A 12,454-nucleotide genomic window follows, 5' to 3' on the forward strand; every position below is an offset into this window, starting at 1 on the left:
ACCAAGAGGTGATTTTCCTGAAGAAGTAAATTCATCCAGTGATTCACAAGAAACAAAATGATGAAAGAGTGAAAAATAAGCACAACATTGTCTAGCAGAAATCAGCTTTTTGGTGACTGCACATGGCTCTCCAAAAGTCCCAACCTCACAGTAAAGCTGCAAACTCCAACTCTAATCAAGACAAACGCTAGATGATTCACTAATGTATACTTTCAGTTGCTAACGTCAGCAAACCTACGAACACGCGACGTAAATAAAGCAACTATGGAATTACTGGGAGTTATATTTCCTGTTACCCGGAGTCGCAATTCTCCTTTTGCTAGAGGCCAGTTGTAGGAATATCACGCTGAAAAAATACGTGGTTACCTCAAATTTGTACTTAAGGCACAGAGACCACACTGATATTAACCCTTCAACTAACTCCCAGTCAGACAGCAAACAAGCCGACCCCCAAGTAACGAGCATTACAGGGACTCGTATCTGAAATGGAATTACTGAATTTAAAATTCTTACTGGAAAAGTAATCACGTTCTGTAATGTGTTACTAAGTAATGCAATACTGCCCAGTGGTGGGTAAGAAACTATCTACTTTAGCAATCAGGATTAGTACATGGTCCCCATCCACTGCAATTGAGTATTCTGTTCGTAGGATGTCTAAATCCTGTTCATACCTTCCTGGCACATCCAGTATACAAACTGCTTTGGGACCTATTACAGAATATTAAGAGGAAACCATCGGGGACATTTTGTCAAGTGTATCTTAAACAATACTCCCATGCCCATTCGCACATTGAAAGAGTTATTTGTCGCGGTGTTACTTTCCAACTACTGCAGCTCAGCCAGGAAACAAAGTCCCTTGAAACACAAAGGAGGGAATTTTGTCCTAAAAAGTCTGTAACTTTGGGAGATATCACCCTGACTTTGACAACTCATATACTCACATACTTTGACGTATGAAGCCTCCTATTGGCTGCGGTTTAGGAAGCATTTTTGCTTCCACTGTAGTTGAGCGTTAATTCATCACCTGTCTGCGGCTGTATTTAGGTGTGAAGCTCTGAAATGTGAACTGCTCAGGTGCTAATAAAGCTGCTGTGTTCTTAACCTGACCACCGTGCATGTTTGACTTTTTAAAATTGGTGTTGTGAAGGTTCATAAACCTCCTAATCCGCTGAGGAGTATGTAATCCTTCAATTGAAGCCATAACATACAGTAAAACATAAAAGAGACATTGTGTGGATGTTATTTTCTTGGCCGCTGCCCAAATGATCCTCCTTCCTTTTCACAGGGCCATTTAAAAGTAGATTTAATGCTCATTGTTTCGTTGAAATTGCATTACAGTTAATAGTAGCCATTATTTATCTGCATTTATTTGTAAGCAGAGCACTTATATATTTATATAGCAAAATGTTGATTCTGCTGCTGGTACAGTTAATGGGATAGTCACGTCTTAATATCTGCTGTGAAAAGATGACGCAAGATAAGCTTGCTTTTTTTTATTAATGTGCGCTCAGCAAGAGAAACTTTGCTTTACTTTTTAAGAAAGTTTGCCAGAGACGCAGCACAGTGTGCAGACGAGCACCGGCGCCATTCTTTTAAATATAGCTCTCCCACAGATACAAGGCACAGGTTGCACCCAGTTAGACAAAGTACTGACACTCTTTGAAAATCCAACAGTTTGCCTAAAGATGGGTATGATAATTACCTGCAAGGTGTCGTTCTAAACTGTTCGACGTGATAAGAAAAAGTTAAAAACAGGCTCTATTTGACGCAGAGGATGTATAATTTATACAGCAGAGAGATCTGAGATGAAGACAACCTCAGTGTGTGTGTGGAAAACAGCTGGTGGTAGCTTGTGTAATGGCTTGCCTCCACATGCGGCGATATATATGAACAAAGAAAGACTGCCGTCCCCCTGAGAGCAAACCTCTGGCTCAAATTACAGGGCTGCCTGTGATTTTCAAACATTAGGAAATCGTCGCTGCATTGATTTCTCCACAGCATATTCTTTTGTCATAGTTGTTTGTTTTGTAAATGTCGTGTATGACATGAATACATAATTGGCTCTAAATGTACTGAAGGCAACGTGGATGGAGGCAGGGCTGGAAATAGATTCAATAAATCTGACAGGAGTCAATTTTGCATCAGATGCGCGCCCTTGCCCGAGTTCCTCCACACAGATAAAATAATGAATTGACTTTGTATATTGCCCCAGAACACATCATGCAGCTTTCTCCCTCTCACCTGCCATCATACTGTATATCAGCAGGGCATAATATAATCTCCATCTGTTTGTAGGACTGTTTTCAACCTGTCATGCGCTGATTATTCTCATTGCACAGTCGTACCTGAATGTTTAATGTTTTTCCAATTTGCTCCACATCTCCACATTCCATGCACAATACAAATCTGCCTATAAATACCTACATGAGTACAAGTCTTTTATTCCGTATGTCACAGGTGTTGTTCAGGTAGGCCGCCTTTAACAGGAAGACAGTACAACAGAGGTTGTTAGACTGTCATTTATACTTCTTATACGTCTTTTTATACATTCAGCTGGTCCCAAAATATACAAAATAATGTAATATTTTACCATGTACCTTAAATGGATCAAATAATGCCATATTATTTGTATTTTCTAAAAAACAATCAACTTTAAATCTAAACTGAGTCTAAATAAAAGCTGTGTAACTGTTGAAATGGTACTCTACCAAGCGTTGCACTACTGTAAAATTTTCATTTTGGTGGGTTATACTAGCAGCTGCTGTGTGTGTGTGTGTGTGTGTGTGTGTGTGATGCCTGTGTGTTTTGGTTTGACTGAGTTATGAGTCCGAGAAGTACACAAAAAAACAACTTTATTACAGTAACAAGAGTAAATGAAATTCGTGACTTCCACCCCTGGTATTCGCTGCTTTTCACCCATTTACCAGCTTTTACAGCACAAAACAAATCTCCCTGCCTGCCATGAATGTTTATATGTTAGCATATAATGTAGCTGACCGTGCCACCTAATGGAGGATTTTATCAGAATACTGTAATATCTGTGGCAGCCATGTTAGGGCCTTGCTTTTTTTGTTTTTCTTTTTCATTTTTCCCAGGACGTTATTGAACACAGGGTATAATGGTGGTAGGAATAGCCAAAGGAAGCGTTCGTATATGATATAGACATCTACCTGTCCCACAGAAGGTAATGTCAGCATGTTATTTCCATTCATTCACCTCCCTGCTTGTTTGTTTTATGTGTGGCCTCTCTTTACACCTGCATCCATTCATTTACCCATTTAACAAGGACAACATTGATTGAGAGAGGTGGTGAGAGGGCCGATTCGATTTCAGAGGACAGAATTGGATTTGATGGTGGGGCATAATAGCTTTCATGGGCTTTTACAGCACTGAATAGCTTAGCTGGAGCTGCCTTGATGGGACCGAGGTGTAATTCTGAGAAGGATCCCGGGGATGGCAGGAGCACAAACATCCTGTCCCTTATTGTCCCAGCCTGCAGAGCTGTCAGTGCTTAACCCAGAGGAGGCGAGCACAGGGCGCCGTGTGAGGCAGAGACCTACCTTCAAACTGAAAAGTAAATCCGTCATACAAAGTCGCGCTCTCCCAATCTCTCAGATCGGTGTTTCCAAAACTGTGCTTGGATCAATGACGAACAATAGTCGCGAACTAGGCCGGGTGCTCGGCAAACTGAAAGGAAAGGGGGGCAACCTGCAAATTGCCATTAAACGCGGTGGCAATATTGGCAGCAGCACAAAGGCTGTTTGTGTGTGGACCTAAAATCCAGGCCTTGTGGCCGAGATAAGATGTATTCAGACTCCACAGTAATCAGTCCCCTCCTAATTCCTCGCCACTTGGTCCACTCTGATTTCATTCATCTGCAAATTGCTGTGAGGAGAAAAGTTTTGCTAGAATGGGGGACGAATTGTGCTCTGTGTATACTTTGCCTCACTACGATATGTTAGCTTTTGATGAATGGGCAATTCAAAGCCTTGTCCACTGAGCAATCATTTTAAATCCGCAAGCGGTTGTTCTTATACTGTTGTTAGTGAAACAAAATGCACTTGAAAGTATTTTTCACTGCTAAATTATGTTTCCAGCTGAAAGGTATTTTTTCCTTTGTTTCTGTCAGACTAGCTATTGCTCATTTCATTATATTGTTCTTCTGAGAGAGACATGTGATGATGAAGTAACCCGAGGTGTTGGTTTGCAGGTGCCACAGGGGATGCCCAGCCCGACGCCCTACCCTCGGTGCAGGGCACCCTGCCGCACTTCATCCAGGAGCCGGAGGACGCCTACATCGTCAAGAGCAACCCCATCAAGCTGCGCTGTCGAGCCGCGCCCGCCTTACAGATCTTCTTCAAATGCAATGGGGAATGGGTGCACCAGAATGAGCACTTTTCCCAGGAGTATAAGGACCTCAACACCGGTGAGATAAAGCTTTTCCCGCCAGTGCTAACATGTATTGTAAGGTAAATGTTTTGAAGCCTTCAAGGGTGTAACGAAGCAGTCAGCTGATGATCTGGGATGATCCGTGAAAGAGTGGTCGTGGTTAGTGTTGATTATAGCAATGTAACTGGATGAACTACTCAGCTGCAGTGGTTTCTTCCAGTTACTTTCCAGCCTCAAATGGCAGGTCGCAGTCCAGCTTGCAGTCCATATCTTTTTTAATTATATGTATGAACAAATCGAGTGCAAAATCTGTAAACATTGCAACTGAACATCCAAGCACAACTCTGCTGTTTCCCAAACCACAGGAACAACATGCTGACACTGTATCTTCACCAAACATCATCAGCGTTCATGCCCTGATCAGTGTGGTTTCAATATCCACAAAACTGAGGGGGGAAAAATTAAAATAGAATGAATGTATGAGTACTTCTTCACACATCTGTGTTTAAAGTCAGACTTTGTTTGCTGTAAGGTGAGAAATCCCAGTTTCCCCTGAGTGATATATTCCTGGGAAGCCATCACTTCAATATCACAGGAAAAACATTCAACACTAGGTGACAGGTAGATGCACCTTTAACAAAATTTGACTGAGACGAACAATGACAGTAATTATTACTCTATAATCTATTAAACAAATGATCTCCATATCCCCAGTGGATAGAATGAATTGACGAAGGCTGATTTGCTGCTGTGTTTTTTTGTTTTTTTTTAAGTTGTATGAATCCATGAATGTAGAGGGTTAAGAGCAGAAAGGAGAAGTTCCTTTTAACTTTGGAAATCAAGTCTGTCTGAGCTGTCTTTGGTAAAAAAAAATAGATAAATAAAAAAAAACCCTGCTCACCCACTCAAGGAGCCAACTGATAAGATTTACTAAATATTTATGATGCATAGACAATAGTCATGTTTTTAAAATAAAATGGAAAATAGAATAGTTCGGGTCAGACGAACTGAGCAATTTGCAGATGCCACATTGGTTTCAGGACTTTTAAAGATCCTTTTCTGTAATTTTGAAATGCTAGTGATGAGAAGAATAGCTGCAGCTCTGTCTACATCTTCGGCTAGATTCTTCACTCGAATCCACTGAGGAAACAGTCTAATAATAAATTCTCACCAGAGAAGGAATAGAAGAGCGTGGACATTGTTTTCTGTGTTAACACCTACATTCACCAATAAGGTGAGACATGAGATTTTAATTTAGCAGCAAAGCACAATAACATTTCGTATCCTTAGGAAGTGTATGAAGGCCACCGGCTTTCATTCTGAGTTTGATTTAAAAAAAAAAAAGTACAGGAAACGTCTTTCATCACGCATTACTGTAGCATTTCACTCTGCATGCTGATGGTTTCGGGTCCCGACCACAGCTACTTAGGATGGACCTTCAGTAAGAATATCAGTGTGGCCTCAGATGATTTAAGCCTAAAAGCCAACAAAGGCAGAGCAGCTTCAGTAATCATAGCTGGGTTGAGCAATATGTGCAGTATGTGCTTATTTTAAGCTCCTTGCAGTGCAAGATGGAGGGGTATACTGTACCACATCAGCACAATTTCAGCTAGTTTCACATGAGTCGTCACTCACAGAAATGTATAGGACTGATTTTCACAAGCTCCTCTGTTATGATCACATGCTCTGAAACAGTGCTACACCAGTAGTCCCTCCCTGACTGCAGCTACAAAAGAAAAAGGGTTGTAAAAATGCCAGTTTATTGCACATTAGATTATTTCTCTGCTCTTAAATAACCTTTTTTAAATGAATATTTAATTTAAGGGCAGCTACCTTAGAGTTCATTACCACTGAGTATATGTTATGGGTCACCCTGCCTTAAAGAGCTTAGCGTGAAAGAATTTCATTAGTGTGGGTGGAGAGTTTCATTTCATTCTGGGAGGGAACGCTGAATACTTTTCAATTTGGCAGGAAAATAGAAAAAATTTTGCTGATACTTTTAACTGCAAGTTATTAGTACTAGTTTGGTAAGTCAAAAGCCCACTTTGGTACCAATGGTTGAATTGCTTTCTAAACTTAGCCTATGTATTTCTTTATAACATAAATATTCATGACTAAATAAGTCAAGGTTACAATGAAATTTAGGGGGGAAAAACACCAATAACTATTTTTTTACATAACAAAGCAACCCCAACACTGTCGTCAAATTTTGATTGAAATGTCACTAAACTCTGATTGGTGCATGGACATTTGTGACATCAGCTTTATCCAATTAAGCCCCGCCCACTTCAAACCACTGAAGAGAGCACAAACAAAACCCCCAAACTTTTCAAACTTTAACAGAAAAACAATATGCGTTTATGTGGGACCCCATCCGTCATGGTAAGTTGATTGAGAAAATAGGATTGGTTTGGTGTCAGGGCCTTTAAGAAAACAAAATTCTTTAAATCAATGGTTCCCAATCCTGAGAGGAAGTGAATGAAGTCCTGTCCTGCCAAGAGAAGCAACATTGTTGTTCAAATGTCTGAAACAACCTGACTTTTAACTGACTGAACTATGGTTCCCAAACTATGGTTTTCTGTCAGGAGCAAAGTCAGAAGTAGCATGATGTTGTTATAGCCCCATTAAAACATGGATGGGGGAAACAAAGCATGTGACTTAGGATGTCGCCGTTTGTTGTTGGTTTCCTACCATCCGTCGTTGGTTTCCCAAACAAAAAGAAAATCATTACTGACACAGTTCTTTAACTCTGTCCCATTTAAGAGATGGCAAGAAAGCTAGCTACACAACACTAACTTGCAAAAGTATAATATAGATTATAGGGGGCATTTTACACATCAAGTGTAGTTTACTCATCATGGTTAGTACTCCTCAGCCTGTGAAAACACTTGTATTATGTCTATAATGGGACTCTGAAGGGAGTACTCCAATGGTTGAAAAACTACCAAGTTGCATTATGGGAAATCTAGGATGTATTTTGGTGATTTGACATATGCTAGACACTAAAAATCTAGTTTATATCTTTTGAGTTCCCCAACTTTATGGAAGTGCAATGCAAGTGCAAAAATCACTGGACTACCCCTTTAAATTTTGTTTTACTATATTAATAGAGACCTAACCATAACAAGCCAGTGTGGCTTGAACTTGACTTTTCTGCTCTTTATCCGTCACCACCTGCTTTATTGGCCTGTTGTTCCTCTTATTAGGCATATTAATTGTTATGCTGTGAAAATTAAAGGGTATTTTAGAAGCCGCAATAAACCTGATTCAGCTCTCAATGCAGTCACAATGCTTTTAATCACAGTCTTAAGGCCTAATTTGCACCTACTTGTTGCAATTCTTTTTATTCATTGGGTTTAAGCCCCAGTTGCACTCTGTTTATTTTTGTTTTCATGTTCAGAAATTGAATTGAGTAGGCATTAAGTAATTCTATGTTTGGACCATGACTTAGGCTAACCACTGGGGAGATACGAGGAGCCTCAGGTTAGACCAGCTGGAAACCTTAAAATCGTGTGTGAATACCGTTTCTACTAGGTCTACAGCCAATACATGCTCAGCTCATTCTGACTTGAGTTTCAGGTTGAGGTTATGATTTGAAGTGTGAGGGAAGCAGTGGCGTGCCATACCAATTAAGTCCCATTAGTTTTTGTCAGGTGGAAGCGTGTTGATTAGAGGACCTGACTGAGGCCTCCTGAAGGGATTTCTGGCAAACAACAAAGCCAATGTGACACCTCGGCTGGAATGCTTTGTGATTAGAGGCTGTGAGAAAGCCGTCTTTCTTGTATTCATGAAGGTCCCTCCACAGGAAAGAGGCTTTAATTGCTTCTGGAAGTTCATTATAGTGTGATTGCTGTGCTGTGAAATTGTTGTAAGCTTGATAATGGCAAAATGAAATTTGGAACCTCAACTGTTGGCTGTTCTGTGTGCAGAGGAAAAGTACAAGGGGAAGTTCACTTGGTGGTATTTGCCAGCTCACATCATGTGCCACATCAACACCCAGCATCCAGCAGGAGGGAAGCTAATCAGTGGATTTGACAGATAAGAGTGAGGACCTGTACCAAAAGCTTGCTTTGCCTCTAGGCTACAACATGCAGCTGCTGTGTTAGCAAAGCACCAAAGTAAAAATTCTGCTTCCAGAATTAGAACAAGACTCTGGGACCTTTTTTTAAAAATGAATGGTTTCAAAGTTGAATTCATAAGGACTAAAACACACCCTTGCTCAATTCAGTACACTCAGGAGATTTGCTGCCACAGTCTACGTGGTCTGGTATGACCACTAGCTTGTGGTGGCTAATGTTAGCAAACTTTAGATCGATACTGTATTGCCTTGTTACTGACATTACTGAGTCAGCTTGCAGAAACGTCCAAAAATTGATTTGTAATTACACAAATTCTCAAAAATCTGTTCTTTATTAATTTTTTGTGGGACAAAATCCCTGAATTAAATAACTTTAAAGCAGTAATCATTTATTTTTTGGCCACTATGGGGAGCAGAACAAGCTGTAAACACAACAGTTGTTACGGTGATGGTGTTAGCAAACCTATTTACACATCCTGTAGATACCAAGCAACATTAGCATTCATTTATTTTCAAACTCCTTAGGGTAACCCCTGGCTCTTTAGCTGCTAAATGCTCAACTATGTTCACCAGCTAGTGGCAGTTTTTGGCAAAACAGTAAAATTTCTGGTTGGAAAACTAAAACAATGAGCTGAAAGACGCTAAAACGCTCCGTAGAGCTGAGTGGAGCTGCAGAGTCAGTGATTATCCTCCATGGGTTTATTAGCCCGCTATGTGCGACCCCATTCACAATATACATAGTCTTCTAATCCATAGCCATAATATGAATTTGAGCAGCTCTTAACACACTGTATTGTCGTTTAATCAATGATATTTCAGCAAGTTTTAAAGAACGCCATTTCGCACACCTCCCAGGCTGTCAAAGTTCTCAGCAGTTTGACAAACGAGTCAATCTCTCCGGTTCTGGTTCTGATGCTAGCAAAAGTAGCCACACAAACAAAACAGGACATACGCTTAATTATCTGATTATGTCCAATAATAACAAGTCCACAAAGGCATTACTCTTGAGTTGTTTACACAAGGACGGTTCTATTAATACTTCTGTTTCCATGCTCCAGAAGATAGTGTGATTAATGGCTGAGACGCCTCCTCCACAAGCAGTCAGTTTCCCTCCAGTATTCCACCTCAAACCTGAGATGCTACTGCGATACCCTTGTGGCTATCTTTGTGCAAATACTGTAATTAGACGGTGCTTTGAGTCATTCTATTTCAACATAAGGGGGTAAAGACCTGGCGGCCTGTAAATGGACTCTATAGCGTCATGAAACAAACTCAGGAAGAAAGCCTTTGGCCTCAAAAGTGTTATAATAATGACAAATGCAACGAATGCTGTGATATAGAGTCACAGCAGACGTTTTAAAAATGTCTTGGCACGAAAAGCACATGTCTAATTAACAACACTAACAAGTGCTGCATTCCATTTAGGTTTACCAGTTCCAAGTGCCTGGTATTGTGAATGCTGGCTCCCTGTCGTGGCTTATTGTAACACTTAATGGAAATGAGACATGCCTAATGTTGTTAGTTACACCTGTGCTTTTCCTGCTACGTCAAAATGTGTACGCCATGAAAGGCCTGTTGTTGAATGAATGAGCTTTAATGTCATTATTATTGGATTATCGGTATGTATGTGAATGTTGATAACACAGAATGAGGCATAAACGCTGAACCACAATCAAGCCACAATGTTCCAAAATAGTCATTGTTCGGTGATGGATACGCATTTAGGTGAGAATCTGAATAGAATGGGGAAAAAAGGAAACCACATGGTGAGACAGACAAATATAAACCACAGGCATGGCTATTGGTGAACTAACACTGCCTGTTACCTTAACCTCAGGCTGGATGCTGTTTTTTTTTTTTTAAGGTAGACTGCTCCTCAAAATGAGTGACAGGTGCTGGGGTGTAAGCTGAGGGGAGGGAGGCGGGACTAACTCTACAAAGAGACACACTGCAGATGTAATGGGAGGCTGATTACGCTTCGTTGGTCAAAGCGAGTAATATAAAGGTGCATGACTAATGAACTGAAATGACCGAGCACTCACAGTTCTCAACGTCTTGAGCAGCAATACATTCAGCGCTGTGTTTTCAATTGCAACATGTAATCTCAAGCAGGAAAACACATTGTATAGGTCTGTTAAATGTGCCCCCTAGCACACTGCTGACCAACCACACACATCAGTGATGTTGACTGTGGTCAGAGGTGAAACTTTTAACCAGAGAATTGGTGCATTCTATGCGTTTCTTTCACCTCAGTGTTCAGATCAGATCCATGGAGGCTATGGGGGGGCAATGACGTATATTGCTGTCTACAAGAGTGTCTTTTTTGATACAACCACTGGGGGCACCCAAGTCAATCTTTTTAGATCCTATATATCAGGCTAATTTAAGTTTAATTCACCGGAATTATCCAAATTAGGTAGAGCTTTAAAATTAGCAATCTAAAATAATAAGTAGTTACCTTCGCTACCTAGAGTGTGGACGGTGTAATTCAGAGGTCTATGGACTAATGTGTGTAACATTACCATTTAAGAATCACATCCATTGTATAATCAGCCTCTAGAAGCTAAACACTGACTAGTTAATGCAGATTAATTTCCTCTTCCATCCGTTATGCTCATCGCAGATCATTTTGAAAGGGAAATTTGATGCATATTTCATATTCATTAACTCAAATTAGGCTCGGCTTGTTCATCAGCATTCCCGCGTCAGTAAGTGCCTGCTGCCATCGCCGCTCTTTACTGACTGACAGCCCTTTCTAACCTGTTTCATTATACGTGCCACTCCAAAATCTCCCATTCCCATTTAAGGGAGCCGAAAAATTACGAGCTGTTTTAGCTCAACGTACTCTTCCCCCCGACACTTAACTGCCTGCGGCGCTGCCAGGCCAAGTGAAACCTCCTTGCTATCTGCTGGTCCAAGTGGATTAGCAATTAGAAGAGCCTGAGGATGTCCTCGCCACAGCCCCTGGCATGGGCCCGCCTTGTATCAGTAGTAAACGCAAACCCACAGATAAGGGCGGTCTTAACGGGAAAGCTTTGTCCTGGCTCAGTAATAGACAGCAATATTGTGTATTGGATTAGCACGGCTAATCAGAGAAGGAGATCAGTGAAGAATTGATTAGGACATGGGCCCTCAATGCCACCAGGAGCACCTGATAGCATCTCTTATTTACCAACTAGCCTGATGAATCACTAGGCGCTGATAAAGCTGACAATGCCCTTGAGTTCCCCAGCAGCAGACGCTAAGGGAGGGCCGGGTATATCTGCATTGTGTGCTGTACAGTACAACACCTGAGGACAGGCAAAATGTGTGCATGATACTGATTGCATTTTTTATAGATTATTCTAGTCCTATCTATAAAAAAACATTGTCAGCAGCTGTTTGCAGATTAAATTTTAGCAAGTTCATTTGAATGTCACTTTGCGGCCTAAATGTGGTTAGAAATCTAAGGACATACCCACCTTGTAAATTTTGCTTGTGACTGTAAACTTCAGGTTTTCTGTGTGAATCCCTCAGCCTCTTCTATCTAGGCCCACCATTTTGGACCAATACAGGGAGAAATCCATCACAGAAATAAAACAGATACCTTTTCTTCCACCCACAACGGACCCACTGGTCCAGAATGCAATGCAGCTACAAGGCAATTGGCATTTTGAGCAAGGGCCAGGCAGCAGGCACACCCTAGCATTCACAGAGGGGTCCGGCTGGTGAGCAAAAAATATATTTGTTTGCTCACAAACCCCCCTCATGAGATTGAAGGCAAGCAAGTTCACACCACTTGTTGAAAGGCATTCTGGGAAATGTAGAGGTGAAGTAGATGAGGCAGATTAAGTGGAAATGGGGGCGCCAAAGACACTTCACCACAAACTACCTCTGAAATGCACTTCACAAACTGATGATATATGACAGTGTAAGAGGATGGGCGGGTGGATTTTTCCTGCGAGACGGGACTGATCTGCTCTCGCCGATTCTGACGCATTAAACAGA

General features: G+C 41.1%; 1 protein-coding gene across 1 annotated transcript in view; it reads left to right on the forward strand.

Annotated features, from left to right (window-relative positions):
• The window catches only part of unc5db (unc-5 netrin receptor Db), a 156,226-nt gene that overhangs the window by 68,655 nt on the left and 75,117 nt on the right, over positions 1–12,454 (forward strand). The window contains 1 exon segment of the mRNA XM_070903772.1: positions 4,211–4,426. Within this exon segment, the coding sequence (XP_070759873.1) occupies positions 4,211–4,426 (216 nt within the window).

This window comes from Enoplosus armatus, chromosome 4 (genome assembly GCF_043641665.1).
Source record: "Enoplosus armatus isolate fEnoArm2 chromosome 4, fEnoArm2.hap1, whole genome shotgun sequence".
Classification (NCBI taxonomy): Eukaryota; Metazoa; Chordata; class Actinopteri; order Centrarchiformes; family Enoplosidae; genus Enoplosus; species Enoplosus armatus.